The 15,602-nt window shown below is 57.2% G+C and overlaps 1 protein-coding gene across 7 annotated transcripts in view; it reads left to right on the forward strand.

The window, feature by feature from the left end:
• NRXN2 (neurexin 2) overlaps positions 1-15,602 on the forward strand; it is a 99,542-nt gene that overhangs the window by 35,336 nt on the left and 48,604 nt on the right. For all 7 annotated transcript variants that reach the window (XM_060102825.1, XM_060102827.1, XM_060102828.1 and 4 more), the window contains 4 exons: positions 5,311-5,472; positions 6,160-6,598; positions 10,055-10,441; positions 10,605-10,808. In XM_060102825.1, coding sequence (XP_059958808.1) covers positions 5,311-5,472; positions 6,160-6,598; positions 10,055-10,441; positions 10,605-10,808 — 1,192 coding nt within the window. The remainder of the gene's footprint in view (positions 1-5,310; positions 5,473-6,159; positions 6,599-10,054; positions 10,442-10,604; positions 10,809-15,602) is intronic.

The raw sequence follows: 15,602 nt of genomic DNA on the forward strand, positions 1-15,602 counted from the left end.
ATGGAAGTGAAAGTGTCTGTACTCTGTAAAGGGAATTATAATTTTATTAATAAGCTTTATGAGATGTTAACTGATTATCTCCGTGTTTCCAGGGCGGGGATATTTTGTAAAGAAGCGATTCCCTTCTCATAGCAAACCCTGGAGAATACAGCATATCTGGCCCCATTGGAGATCCTATTACCGTCCTTTCTGGGGAATCAATCCCAAAATAACTACATGAAACCCCAGAATGCCCCAGGAATCGGGCCTGGGGAGGATGGAATGACTTGGTTAAGTTGGTCAAGAAGGAAACAACCCTGTCTGGTTTCAGCCCTTGCCAGGAAAGTCCCTGTAAATTTCTGAGTCTCCAAAGTCCATGCTTTCTAGCGTGAGCACCACTCCTTGACAACCAGAGCTGGTGCCCGTGGGGGGCCTGAGTCGCCTCATAAACCCTCAGATACCTGTCCCAGGGATCGGCTCTTTCAGCCAAGAATGGAGTCAGACAACCGGGCACCCAAAGAGACAGGGCTCAACCTGCTCTGATTCCCGAGCATTCCTCAGCCGGGCTCTGGTTGGTTTTGTATTTATTTTTACTAACTTCTTTATATGGACCTTTTTGTTATTTGAGTATTCCTCCTTGGGAGAGAAGGTGGATCCGGATCAAAAAGGCCAACCAGTGGAGATGTTTGGGTCAGGTGTGGTCAGGCTGAAAGAAGTGTTCTCTGCTCGTGACACTGGAGGCTTTGCTTCTTCTAAATAGCTCTCACCTTTTGAATATCATTTAAACTCGACGCATGCCTAGATTGCAGGCAGCAGGCAGAGATTATTCCCGGTAAACAGATGGGGAAACTGAGGCCCAAGAAGGCCTGGGGTCACGTAGCAAGTAGTGGAAGAGTTCAGTGCTTTCACTTTATGGATCCCATTTGATCCTCATAGTAAGCCTGGGAGAAGCAGGAGTGATGGAAGTTGTTAAACCCCTTTTACAGACGAGAGTCAGAGAGATTGTTCTGGAAGGTGGTGAAGGCCACAGGAGAACTCAGGATTTGTGCCCTGAAGTTTCTGTTCCCAAACTTTATTAAATCCAGTCGTCAGGATTCACCGTGGGGCTATCACTGCTGGTTAGGTCATCTTCCTGGTGTGTCTTTCCAACCTGTTTCTCTCTGCAGCTTCTCCCCACCCCAAGCAGATGGCTAAACTCAAATATGTAACAGGGCTGCACACGCTCCCTCGGCTGTCCTCCGTCCTCACGCCCTCATGCCCTCATGCTTCCACGTCCACAGTCCCAAGGGCAGGCCAGGACCTTCTTCCTAAACTGGTTGTCCTTACCCGTCTTTGGCTCAGGAGCCTTTTGAGAATTTGTTGGCAGCAGTGGACTCTCACAGGAAAAAGAAGCCCATTGAAGCGGTTTGCATACAGTGCCAAGGGGTGTCATGACTCCCCAAAGCCCATCTAGCCTACCTACAGGTTAAAAACAGTCTTATCCTCCCCCAAATAATCCCCCTCCCAGGAAGGCCAGCGACCCTGTGATCGTAGCAGGGAGCTGGGAAAGGCTCTGGATGATGTCACAGGGGTATTTTCCTCTTCCCCAGCCTTTCCTCCGGGGGTGCGGTGGGCATGGAATGCCCGAGTGGAGATACATGTGGCCAAGACCCGCTTTCACATCCTCGCAGCCTGCCTAAGGGAGAGGAGCAGGGCAGAGCAGAAGAGAGGTGGGGCCAGTAGGGAGGGTTGAGAGCCCACCCAGGTCATAGGCTGCCCCCTGCAGCCACCTCCAGCCACCCTCCCCGTCCCTGGGCAACAGCGGAGGTTGGGCGCTGGGCTCCTGAGTCTTCTGTGCTCCTTCCCCTCATCCCTGGCTGGGCGTGGCTCTTCCAGGGCAGAGCTATGGCTCATTCCTCTAGTCCTACTCGGCCCCACTCAGGGCCCAGTCTGTCTGTGTTGCGTGGATTGGTGTGGGTTGGGTGCAGAGTACCTGCTGTGTCTTGGGGTGCTAGCCGTGGTCCTGAGGACAAAAAGGATTCTGCTTGGAAATGAGCCTGTCAAGACTCCCTCCCACGGCCTTCAGTAAGATGTGGTGTGTGAGCAGGCGTGTCTGGGGTCAGTGATCAGTGGTGAATGGGTGGTGGGAATGAGTGTCTGGGTCACCTTCTGGGGAGGAAGGTCTGAGTCTAATGTCCCGTCCCTTTCTTTCTCAACCTGTACGTGTCTCTGTTCTAGGGGTGGCTCCTCTCCCTTCCTCCGTTGAAAGGAAGCTTCTCCTTCCTGCACCCCTACAGCTCTCTCGCCTCCATCTCAGCTCTTCCCAATGCCCCCCGGTCCCGCACGCCTTCCCACCTGTGGCTGCCTTTCTCTCGCCTGTCCTGCTGGGCCAGGCCCCCCACCCTGGCCCTCTAACCTGCACGCGTCCTAGCTGTGGTGGCTGTTCTGTGTCGCATGCCCCCGCTCTGCCCTCTTCCCCTGCCGGCCCCACCCCTTCCAGAAGCTGCGCGGGGGGATTGGGGGGCAGGGGCATCATGAACCCCTGGGGTGGAGGGGGACCGGGGGAATTATTCCCCTGTTTCCTGCTTTTACTAACGAACCTGCCATTTTTGTGTCTGGACTTTGATTTGTCTGAGGGAACAGTCGGGTTTTACTAATCTCAGTCATCTCCCTCCTTGCCTTCCCCAGAGACCTTCCTCCATTCCCCCGACCCTTGGCTTCCTTTCCACCCAGTGCCCGTCTCCCCCTTTCTCTCTCTTCTTCCCCCACCCCCAGGCTGACCACCCCCCCTTCCTCTGTGCACCCTGTGTTACCCTGCCTCCTGCTACCCTCTCCCCACCCCCTGGGCCAGGGTGGCTCTAAAATAGGGACAGATACAAAAGGGATTAAGTCAGCCCTTTCCCAGTAGGGGGCACCACGTGGTGGTGATTTGCGTAAAGCCATGGCGGGCAAGGTCAGATTTGTGCCCAGTCTGGAGGGGAGTTGAGGAGGGGCCCCCCCAAGTCAGGTCCTTCTAACGCTGAGGGCGAAGGCAGGTGAGCTGGCTGAACGGACTGGCGGAAGAGGGCCCATAGAGTGAGGAAGATGCCAGTAGCTGGTGCCCTGGCCTCTGGGGCTGGGGAGGAAAGACAGCTGAGTGGCTCAGGCTGCTGGTAGGCTGACGTATATAGAGAGCGAGGGACAGCCTCTTCCGGGGGAGCTTGGGGGCCGGGAGGGCCCTCCCCATGCACAGGAGCAGGGTCATCCCATCAGAGCTGTCTCGGAGGACTGAGATTCTGTCCACCAAAGGCCCCCGAGGCGCTGGGTTCACAGATGAGACACAGGCAAGTGAGAGCCAAGTGTGGCCCTGGGTCGCAAGGTGACTTGACATTCATTTTAATGATGGAGACGTGTCCCCTGGACTGTACTGGGATTAGTAGGGTTACAGGGACACATCAGGCCAGGGGCCCGGCCTTCAGGAGCTGACTTTCTAGTTGGGGTGACCAGACACAGGCTCAGGAACTAATAGTGGCCCAATTCCTGGTGTCTCAGAGCAGCCCCGGGAGTGGAGGTGGAGGGCAGGATGGAGGCCCCTTCCCCCTGCCTCCCTGTCTTACCCCCATCTCTGTGTCCCAGCCCCCTTCTGCCTGTTCTAATCTTGTCTGCATGTTTTTGTGACTAATACTTTGACCCTTCCCTTTTCCACCCAGATCTCCACTTCCTAGCCTCGGGTGGGGTGGAGGGAAGAAGAAATAAACAAGAATGACCAACCTTCCCCTCGAAACAAGACTCAAAAGCTTCAGAGTGCCCGCTTCCACAAAGACACCCCCTTATCTCTGTCCTTGACCCTAGTCCCCCCAGCACAAGATTTGATGGTTCCCAGGAGGGGGCCCCTTTGGCCCCTCCCCTCTCACTGGGAGGCTCCAGCCCAGCACGAGGGGGACTCGAGGGGCCTGTGAGGGACGTTCCCCTTGGCCCCGTTCGGCCCACGTCCCTTAGGTGTTCCTAGCACCCACTCTGCAGCCCTGTGACAGTGGAACCCTGGCGACCAGTCACTGGAAGATGGCTGGTGGCATGTGGGTATGGACTGATGTGGGGAGGACATCACGGGCTGTGATTGGACGGCCCCAATCTCCAGACTTCGCCCAAAAAGGGGGTGCTGAGGCATGTTTGGAGTGTGGGAATGGGGTTGAGCTGTGGCCTGCAGAAGCACAGCGTTAGGTTCGCCGCGAGCCAGCTTCCTGATCACCCCTGCAGGAGCCTGACCGTCCTAATCCACAGCCTTCAGAGAGTGGGGGCTTATGGTCCCCCGGCCTCGGCTCTTCCGCACAACCTGGCTGGGTGTGGTATGCTCCTACGGCTAGGCTTTTCAGGGGTTAGGTGGACATTTGCCTGGGGAGCAGGGAATCATGGAGTTCCCTGTACTTGTCACTGCCCCCCAAGGTCACTTCAGCCTTCTCCAGGCCACTACTGAGCCCCTTTCACCTCCTCAGAGCACCAGGCATTCCCCCATCCCCACCCATCTTGCTTTCTTACCTGACTTTTCAGCCCAGGGTCAAGGTAACATGAGGTTAGCCTGTCCCCCTCTGTTCCTTACTCTGGCCCCGATCATGGTGGTGGTGAATGAATCAGGCAGACTGATGAATAGGCCAATGGCTGCCCTCTCCTTGGGGGACAAGGGAGTGACTCGGAGAGTCACTGAGGAAGGGAGAGGAGTCTGAGACAGACTCAGCAAGGGGGCTAGGACCAGTTAGGGGGTGCTGATGGGAATCAGCCCTCAAGGGTCCCCCAGGAAGTTCCAAGTCTCCCCAGGAATATCTGGGTTCCTGTTCCTCAGGCCTTTGCTGTTGTCCACCTCCCTCCTGGCTAAGATTGAAAGGACTCCTCCACGCCCTGCAGGGAGACCTGCAGGGGAGTCCAAGCCTCCGGAACCCCAGGAGAATGGGTGTTCTCTGCCTTGTTTATGAAAGATGCTCTGAAATCACATGGGGGTCCAGAGACCCCTTCAAGAGGAGAGAATCGAGGGCGCCATTTGCATCCTGCCCTGATGGGGCCCTTCCTGAAGCTCCCACCCCCATCCGGAGCCACTTCTTGGTGCTATTCACAGTGAGCCCTTCGAGTGCCCTTCAGGCCTCTGCCTGCCGAGCTGGGCCTTAGCCCACCCTGAAACCATCAAATCTTGCGCTGCCTCCTTCCCCCACGTCCCTCCCCCCGCCCCCACTGTTCCTCCTCTGAGACAAGCAGACATAAAAATGGGGGGGTCCCCCTCCGCTGCTGCCCCCCGGCCCCTCCCTCGCCCAGCCCGAGGCTCTTCCCAGGGAGTTGATGCCGGTTGTCTCCTTGTCTCTCCCCCTCCCTCCCTGGGCTGGGCAGGTGACCATCTCGGTGGACGGGATCCTGACCACCACAGGCTACACACAGGAGGATTACACCATGCTGGGCTCTGACGACTTCTTCTACATTGGCGGCAGCCCCAACACGGCGGACCTGCCGGGCTCGCCTGTCAGCAACAACTTCATGGGCTGCCTCAAGGATGTGAGTAGGGCCAGGAGGGGGCCGGGGGCATCCCGGGAACCCTGTCTGCCGTGTGATTCGGTCTGACCCGCCAGCTGCCTGGGGCCTCTGTTTCTTCCAGTCAGTGGTGGGAGATCTCCTCTCTTCAAAACCTAAGGCCCATTGACTCCGGCTTCTCCTCTCTTGGCTCCTTGAGCCCCAGAGGCCCCCATCCTCTCAGAGGACCCTCGAGGCAGCTGCGTACAGAGGCGAGTGGTGGACGTGAACTCTAAAGACCTGAGTTTAAGGCCCACTCACTAGCTCCATGACCTTGGCCTGGTCCCTTGACCTGTCTGACTCTTAGTTTCCTCGTCTGTAAAACGAGTGGTCAGTACCTACTTCTCAAGGCGGCTGTGAGGAGCAGATGAGAGTGTAAATGTCAACCAAACGTCAGTGGCGATTGTCCTGCGGTTATGATGAACTGCAATTCAGCAGCCCCGAGGGCCGCCGTGCTTGTGCTGGGCAGGGAGACAGGACAGAGAAATAAGTGGGGCAAGGGAGGTGCCGTTCACAGCCTCTGCTCGTGCAGTTCTAGACCAACGGTCTGGGGTGTGGAGTGGGGCCCCGGGGCTGGGTGGCAGGGGCCCATGCTGCCGGGCAGCAGTGGCCAGGCCCTAAACTGCTTCCTCTTCTTCATCCTGGACCGCCCACCCCCGCCCCTCCCTGCAGGTGGTCTATAAGAATAATGACTTCAAGCTGGAGCTCTCCCGCCTGGCAAAGGAAGGAGACCCCAAGATGAAGCTGCAGGGGGACCTGTCGTTCCGCTGTGAGGATGTGGCTGCCCTGGACCCTGTGACCTTCGAGAGCCCTGAGGCCTTTGTGGCGCTGCCCCGCTGGAGCGCCAAGCGCACCGGCTCCATCTCGCTAGACTTCCGCACCACCGAGCCCAACGGGCTGCTGCTCTTCAGCCAGGGCCGGCGGGCCGGGGCCGGGGCCGGCGGCCACAGCGCTGCCCAGCGGGCTGACTACTTTGCCATGGAGCTGTTGGACGGCTACCTCTACCTTCTGCTGGACATGGGGTCTGGGGGCATCAAGCTGCGGGCGTCCAGCCGCAAGGTCAACGACGGCGAGTGGTGCCATGTGGACTTCCAGAGGGACGGGCGCAAAGGTCAGAGGCCTCTGGACCTTCCCCTTTCCCCTGACTGCCCCCCTCCACCCACCCTGATGGCCTCTCTGGCTGTTCTCCTTCCACCCTCCGCTGGCCCTCCCAGCCCCTCTGTTGTCCCTGTTGCGTGGTGCCTTCGTGGAAAGGATGGAGTCAGTCGGACGCGGGCACACACCTCACGCTCCCACTTCCTGCATGTGTGACTCTGGGCCGTCACTCAAGCCCCTGCAGCCTCGGTTTCCTTCTTTATGAAAGGATCATTAAACTGGGGTCCTCAGGAGGGAAAATCACGAGAACACCCGTAAAGCAGTAGTGCAGTGCCTGACACAGTGCTTATCCTGTTCTCTCTCTCTTTTTAAAACATTTATTTATTTATTTATTTATTTTTATTTATTTTTGGCCGCGTCGGGTCTTATTTGCTGTGTGCATGCTTCTCTCTAGTAGTGGCGTGTGGGCTCCAGGGTGCATGGGCTCTGTAGTTGTGGTGCACGGGCTTAGTTGCCCTGCGGCGTGTGGGATCTTAGTTCTCTGAGCGTGGATCGAACTCGCGTCCCCTGCACTGGAAGGCAGATTCTTAACCACTGGACCACCAGGGAAGTCCCTATCTTGTTCTTTGAAAAAAACTTCCCAACCTTGCCTCCTTTCTATCTAGATTCATTCAACCTTCTTTATTAACTCACTCAAATATTTAGCAAGCGCCTACCGTGCGCCAGGCGCTGTCCAGGGTGCTGGATGGGGCGGTGGTGAGCTGGAGTCTCGGCTGTCCCGGAGCTCGTGTTCCAGCGGGGAGACACAGACAGTAAACACCACGCTCCGCGTGGTGAGGTTCTTGCACAATAAAGCAGCCGGGCGGAGGGCACTGGGGCCGGGCAGGTGCTGTTCTTGACTCTTCTGCTGCTTCTTGCCACCCCTCCTCCACTCTTCTTTTTCAGTCTTCCTTTCCCATCCTCTTCCTGTTTTCTGCCTGTTTCTCTTTACTCTTCTCCATCTTGTTGGACATAAGAGAAAGAATTGATATAAATGAGAACTGACACATTATCCAATTTAAGCTCTTATCAACGTCAGCTAAATTTTCATGCTCCCCCAGCTGTCGCTGCACAGGGCTTCCATGTCTGGGTGGAGTGAGCGTCCCCACACACACAGGGAGGAAGGGGCTGCCATGGCTCCCGGAGGTGTTGGCCTCTCGTGGGCTTGCTTGTTTGTTCCTCTCCCTTCCTCAGGGAAATGTTGCCTTCCCCAGGCTTCGTCCCCTGGTTTTGTGTCATGATGGTACCAGGGAGTCTTCACAGAGCACTCGTTGCCTCCCAGGGTTTCCACACAGGGGATCTGTAACTCTCTAGGTTGGAAATCTGCTCAGGCCTTGCATAGAACCCCAGGGCCTTCCGCTCTTCTCTGTCTTCAGGAAGTGGTCTCCTTAGCCTCGCTCCATCTCCAGAGCCCACACACCAGCCCTGGCTAGTCCTTGGGTCGCTTCGACCATTTCTGATGGCCCACGTTTGTTCGTGTACACCAGCACGGACTTGGGACAGTCACTCCAACAAAGCTCTCTTTGACCTTCCCCATGTTTCTAAACTTGATTGTGGTAATTTATACATAACATAAAATTTACCATTTGAATCATGTTTAAGTGCACAGTTCAGTGGCATTAAGGGCATTCACCTTGTTGTGTAACTATCCCCACCCTCCATCTCCAGAATGTTTTCATCTTCCCAGACTGAAATTCCGTCCACATAAATACTATCTCCCCGTCCCCCAGCCCCTGTTTACTACCATCCCACTTTCTGTCTATGAATTGCCTACTCTAGGGACCTCCTATACGTGGAATCACACAATATTTGTCCTTTTGTGTGTGGCTTATGTCACTTAGCATAACGTCCCCAGGGTTCATCCACGTTGTAGCATGTGATGGCATTTCCTTCCTTTTTCACAGCTGAATAACGTTCCATTGTATGGATAGACCACCTTTTGTTTATCCACCCATCTGTCGTTGGACACTTGGTTTGTTCCCTTTCCATGTTTTAGAGTGACCTTGAAACAAGACCTGTATTCACTTTAATTTCCTTTTGCTGAGTCTCCATTATACACCCTTTCCCCACCATAGCCTTCCTCCCCCTTCCTTCTTTCATATTCTGTTCGTCTGTGGAGAGTCCAGTTGGGTGGTGTCCGTGTCCAGGAGGCCCCACAGCGGGTGGGTGGAAGCACCTGGGGAACCTGCTACAAGTAGAAGTGTGGGTGATTGGGGGCCACATTTGGGGGGCCGGGAGGGGCAGTGGGGATCTGACACCTTGTTGGGGAGGACAAGCCAGGGACCATGGTGTTAAAATGGGGCACAGGGGAAGGGCCTCTCTGGCACAGGGAAGCGTTTGCACAGAGGAGCACGTGCTCCAGATGCGGAGCCAAGTGTGCAGAGGAGGCCCTGGTCCTGCTCCTGCAGTTCCACGCTTGGTGCCTGCACTCTGTCTCTTACCCCTCCCCACCCCCGATCTCTGCCCGATCAGGCCTAGCGTGGATCAAACCATCCTTACCTCTCTTTATTAGCCCCTCTGAGATAGGCGGACTTTTTATTTTTATCTTTTAAAGAATTCTTCCAAACTTGAGAAAGGAGAGCGGAAGGAGAATGTATGGAATAAAAATTACAAACGGAATAAAGCTTCTAATGTATAGATAGGTTTTGGTTTCTTGAGATCTCAGGAAAGGGTTTGAAGCTCGCACCTGATCCCAAATCTTTTTTCTGAGATAATCAGCCTCTCCATCCAAAGAACTCTTACAACTCAGAAGAGCCATGCTTGGTTTCCCTTTCCTGGCTGCCATCCTGTCTCACAGGCTCCAGGAGCTGATCGGCTTGACTATCTCTCCAGGTCTGGGGGTGGGAGATGCAGGTTCTGGGGTCCTGCCACCTGGGTGGTACTTTGGCTCTGGTCCTTACTCGCTGCGGCACTTTGGGCAGCTTCCCCAGTCTCTCTAAGCCTCATCTGCCATTTCAAAGTGGGATCGTAAAGGACCAATTTCATAGGGTTACCATGAGACTTAAGAGATATGATATACGTGAAGTGCTAAGTGCCTGGCATATAGTCATTAAAGCTCAATAAATGTTAGTGGGGGCAACCCTTTGGATTCAAGCCTTTCAGCTTCCTTGGGGGTCTCTGCCTCTGACTCCTGGTCTAAGGGGCTGGCTGGGGGAAGGACATGTGAAGGATCCAGCCCTTTGGGGGTGTGTCCACCTCCTGTACATCCTCTGAGGACTTGCTCAGGTGGGAAGGAGGAGTCTGGACAGAGGCCCACTGCACACTGCAGCTGGGCTGGGGCGGGCTCACACTGGTTCCTGAACTTGGCACCTTTGTCAAGCAGTGTCTGCAGCCCAGGGCTGCCTGCGGTGTGAGGGCAGGACATCCTTTTCTGGCCTGTGGGGTCTCTCGGTCCTGCCTTCCCCACTGAAGCCCACTCTCTCTCCATCTTCAGGCTCCATCTCGGTGAATAGCCGCAGCACGCCATTCTTGGCCACCGGGGAGAGCGAGATTCTGGACCTGGAGAGCGATCTGTACCTGGGCGGCCTACCTGAAGGCGGGCGGGTGGACCTGCCCTTGCCCCCGGAGGTGTGGACGGCGGCGCTCCGGGCTGGTTACGTGGGCTGCGTGCGGGACCTCTTCATAGATGGGCGTAGCCGAGACCTCCGGGGCCTGGCTGAGGCGCAGGCGGCTGTGGGCGTCGCCCCCTTCTGCTCCCGGGAGACGCTGAAGCAGTGTACCTCCGCTCCCTGCCGCAATGGTGGCGTCTGTCGAGAGGGCTGGAACCGCTTCGTCTGTGACTGCGTCGGGACCGGCTTTCTGGGGCGGGTCTGTGAGAGAGGTGAGGCTGGTTGTCATCCCGGGGCCCCCTGCCCGTCCCTGTGCCCCTCGCAGACCAGCCCTGGGCCTGCCATCCCTGCACTGATTCTCTCGGTCTTCTCTCTCCCTCCACTGGCCTCTGCCTGTCCTCCCCCCACTTCTCCCTCCCCCCACTCCTGGGGCAGAGGCCACGGTCCTGAGCTACGATGGCTCCATGTACATGAAGATCATGCTGCCCAACGCCATGCACACGGAGGCGGAGGACGTGTCTCTGCGCTTCATGTCCCAGCGGGCCTACGGGCTCATGATGGCCACCACCTCCAGGGAGTCAGCTGACACCCTGCGCCTGGAGCTGGACGGGGGCCAGATGAAGCTCACCGTCAACCTCGGTAACCGCCCTGCCCGTGCCCCTGGCCCCTTCCCCGACCCTGCCTCTCAGCCACAGCCCCTCTGTCTGGGGAAGTTGGTGGTGGTGCCAGTGAGAGATTGGTGGTGGGGAGGCGCCAGCCCTGGTCAGAGCCCCTGAGAACTTCGTCCCAGCGAGGAAGCACAGTGTAGGGCGATGCCTCGCGCTCGGCGGCACTGTGGGGAGGGGGACCCAGAATGTGTCTGGGGTGTGACAGCCACCCTCCTGGGGCGCTCCTGGGTCTCGGAGGCATCTGTTCCGCGCACGCACATGTAAGGACATAGCTCATTCCTGGTTGTCGACTCATCCGCTTGCTCATACGTTGGTTCATTCATTCGTGAAGCACTTGCAGACGCCTACTGGTGCTCAGCCCAAGCTCAGTGCAGTGGCAGATCCGGAGACAGGAGGACCCAGCCCTCACACAGCCGCCCTCGTCTGCTCTGCGTTTAGAGAGCCGTGTGTGTGTGTGTGTGTGTGTGTGTGTGTGTGTGTGTGGTGCACAAGGGGACATGTCATCTTCCCCTTATCTGCTTTCACATGTGAGTCCCCATAGCTACCCCTGTTTTATAGGTTGTGAGATCCACCTACTGACCTGTCCAAGATCAGAAAGCTATAGTGATGGTCGGGGAAGACCCCGGACTCAAACGCAGGCCATTTGCCCCGAGGTTCGGTGCTTTCCTCATTGCCTCTAACAGAGCTGGGGGGTGGAGGGGCATCAGGGGCCCTTGCCACCTGAAGGCTCGATGCCTCTGCCCCTGCCCAGAGGAGGCACGGCTCCACTTCACCTGGCAGTCCCTGGGGCATCCCTGTGGTGGGACCGTGAGACCTGTTGGACTCTCCGTGGGCTTCAGCTCTTGTGGGCAGGGTCAGAAGGAAAACCGCAGGGCTACTCACTCAGCAGATATTTATGGGACACCTTCTTAGTGCCCTTAGTGTGTTCTGAACCTGGGGCTACAGTAGTGACGAAGGCGAGGTCCCACCATCATGGAGCTTTCAGTCAGGGGAACCCTGGAAGCTAGAGGGCCTAAGCTGCCCAGGCTGGGGTCACATCTGTCCCTTTCAGGCTAGCCTTTGAGCATATAGAGGTGTAGCACCCAAGGGCCTGTCATGTGGGAAGTTCAGGCCCCTGGGGTTGCTTCTTGTGTCCTGGGCCTGGAGGAGAACTTGGGCTCTTCTGAGCAGGTTAGAATGCTCAACTGGAGAGAACACGGAGCTTTGAGCTTTAAATATTTATCTGGAGTCTATCTTAACATTGGTCTCCAGGGCATTTGGGGGACAGACTTTTGGGGACCCATTACCTCGCTAATAAATTTATACTGTGTCCTTTCCCCTTTTGGCCACCTGGCCTTTGTACTCCTAGGACAAAGATTTGCTGAGTGAGGCGGGGGTTGGAGGTGGGGAGGTGTGCAGGCGGCCAGGGCCCCGGAGGTGGGGAACTTTAGGGTTCCCTGAAGCTCAGCTTCTAACCGCAATCACAGCCTACAGAGTGGGTGGGGGGTGGGTGGCAGTGGGAAGCGGAATGGGAGACATCCTTTGGCTAGCGCTCCACGGGTCTGTACAGCGGCCCCTGGCACCCCTGAAACGGTCACAGGAGGAAGGCTCCAGCCCAGGACCCCGTGCATGGCCCTGCGGTTCTCAGACTGCCCAGGTTTGTGTACCCAGGGTGAGGTACCCCTTCACCCTGGCACGTGTGTGTTCTCGGTGTGGTAAGCACGTGGCTCTGTACTTGGTGGGGACACTGCAGGGGAAATCTGGGGCCTTCTATTTGCAGGGAAAGCAGATGCTTCTTCCTCATTTGGACTGTCTTAGTTTCCCTGTGAAGAAGCGTGGGTTCCTTCAGGTTCGACAGGAGGCAGAAGCCTTGGCCAGGACAGTGCCCTCTGGGGGGCCCTCGGGACCTTTCACCCTCAGGATCTACCCTCTCCTTCCCATGGATATGCTTTTCTGTCTGTGTCACATAAGTATTTAGAAGTTAAGGAACAAGGTGGCCAGCAGGACAGTCCTCCCACATCTCTCGCTGCCTGCTGTGCCCGCCTCCATCCACAGAGATGCCATCTCCAACAGCTCATGACAAGCCGTGACCAAATGCTTGTTGCAGACACATCTGTCCACAGACACCAAGTGATGTGTGTACAGGGAGGTGTGTGACCTCTCTGTGAACCACACAAACACACACACCCAGCCACCAGCCTCAGGCTATGATGGGAAGAGCACTGGGCCTGGGGCCAGAAGATCTGGGTTCTAGCCCTGGTCTCCTAGACTGCTGGGTAAGTCATTTCCCCTCTGAGCCTCTGTTTTTTTGTCTGTAAAGTGGGGACAAGGATCCTCACTCTGCTTCCTTTCTGTGGTGGTTTTGAGGCTCAAATGGAATAGTGGGAGTGAAGACGTCATATAGATGCAAGACACACACATAAAGACAGACCCAGCCGACTGCAAGGGAAATCGTACTGGGACAGGGACCTAAGCTTAGAGCCAGGCCTGGGATTTGCTTCCACATTGCATGACCCAAGCTGGCCCCACCTCAGGAGCCCCATTCTGATCCCCATCCTGCTTGCTACCCAGGGCCTGCTCCACGGAGGCCCTGGTCCTGGTCCGGACTTGCTGCTGGAGGATGGAGAGGAGCCCAGCGGGCTTGGTCTTTGGCCTCGTGGTCCCATCCTGGAGTGAGGGAAGCCAGGCTCCCACAGGCAGCTGCACAGCATGTCAGGGGCTCACTGGAATGACGCACACTTGGTCCTGAAGAGAGCGGAGCTGCCCCTGGCCATGTGGCGGGAGGAGGCGCTCAGTGCCAGCCCAGGCGCCTGGGTGTTTGCTGGGCTGGAGAAGGGCCGAGAAGGCCTGAGGCTGCTGCCTCCATCCAGGCAGAGATGCCAGAGGAGCCGGTTGTGCCTCCTGCCCCGGCCCCGGCCTCCACCACCTCTGCCGACACTGAGCCAGTTCCAGGAGCTCTGTTATCTACAGGCCCTGAGCAGGGTGGTTGGTCTCTGTCCCTAGAGGACTGTAGAGTCCCTGGGTTCTTCACCCTGTTCCAGTGTGACCTGGCTTCCTGGGTTCCTTCTACCTTGGGCCTGGCCTCTGGGGCCAGTGCCCAGCCTGGCCTGCCCCTCATCACCCCCCTGGAGTTGCCTTTCTCCAGGTGTGCCCGTCGGCAATCCCAGTTCCTAGTGAGGATGACATGAACGGCACATTGTAACTGAAGAATCTCCAAGTTGGAGGGGCCCTCAGAAGGCACCTCCTTCAGCCCCGCCCCCGTGGGTGCATCCTCTGTGCCTGCCCCCACCAACGGGAGGCTCTCCACCTCTGTTCAGAGGCCTTCCGTGTCAGGAGCGTCCCATCTCTGAGATGGCCACCTCAGTGCTTCTCATCACTGGGTTCTTCTTCCATGGTGGCAGCTCCCCTTTCTGAGATTCCTACTTGTGGACCTAGTTCTGCCCTCTAGAGCTGTACAGAGCAAGCCTGACTCTCATTTGTGTTGTAAGCCAGGCTAAATGCACATTACATTCCAAAGCCCTTTAATCTCTGGGACCATGGGACGGTGCCTTGTTCCCATGGGGGGCTGTTCAGTAGGTCTTGAGCTCCTTCTGAGGCTAGGCTGCTGGGGAGATGGCTGTGAACGAGGGCTGCGCCAGAGTGCATGCTGCCACTCTGCGGTGTCACCTCCAAGACTCCAGCCAGCGGGCTCCTGAGGCTCCTTGCATTGGAGCCTTCGTTCTCTCTCCCCCACCTCCAGTCCTCGGGGCCTGGGTGGGGGCAGGTGGGTTGCAGAAAGAGAAGCCTGGCTTCTTTTCCTGAGCCCCTTTCCATGCAGATGACTTTTTCCCACCAGTCATATCACACATTCATACCATCACCCTGGTCTCCATGTCCTGCCAGGACCTTGGTGGGTCTCTGCAGACCAATCGCTTCTGTCCATTTGCTGAACTTGAGGCGTAGGTTACTAGTCAACAGGTTAGCAGTTAAAGCTCCCTGAGCTGCACTCTGGGTGGGTGTGGGCACCAGAGGGCAGTTTCTCCCACTTACTCGCAATTCCTGGCTTTCCCCTGGGATGGTGCTGGCTGCTTCCTGGGGGCCCATCTTCAAGGGGAGTTGGCTCCCCTCAAGCCCCACTGGAGTAGGGGCTCCTGTGGGTGGGGTCACTGCAAGGGGGTGGGCCTGGAGCTGACACCTCTTCTCTGGACAGATGGACCCCCCCCCTTCCTGGTGCTCCCCTGCTGGGGAGGGGAAGAACTGTGCTCGTCTCTAGGTCTCTTCTCCAACAGGGGATCGGCCTGCCTTTCCAGCCCCCTTTTTTCTTTTTTGGACCCTTCATTGGTGAAGACTCTGCTGGCCCTGAGAGAGCCCCCGTGACCTGACTCCAGGCCTGGCACCCCTGCCCTCACCTCGACATCCTCCCCTTCCCCCTCTGTCCAGCTCCTCCCTCCCTCTGCTCGCCCTTTCTTCCCCTTTTCTCTCTGCATCCTCTCCACTTCCTTCCTCTCCCTATGACTTCTGACTTGCCCCTGTATCTGCCCCTTGACCTCCCTCTGCCTCTCCCTCCGTGCCAGGCTGTGGCTCAAGGTCCCGGCTGCTCCCCCCCACTCTTCTGCTGCGGTTGACAACGCGTGTGGGGCTCAGCTGTACTGCCCGAGGGGCCCATGCCCCCAGAGCCACAGGGGAATCTTTCACCTCCGCTGCAGGAACCTTCAGGGCCCAGGGGATGCCAGGTGCCCCCACCCCTCTTTGCCTCCTGGGCCTTGTGGGCAGGGCCTGTTCCGGGAGGAGCCACAGGATGGCAGGA

Source organism: Mesoplodon densirostris, chromosome 7 (genome assembly GCF_025265405.1).
Source record: "Mesoplodon densirostris isolate mMesDen1 chromosome 7, mMesDen1 primary haplotype, whole genome shotgun sequence".
NCBI lineage: Eukaryota > Metazoa > Chordata > Mammalia > Artiodactyla > Ziphiidae > Mesoplodon > Mesoplodon densirostris.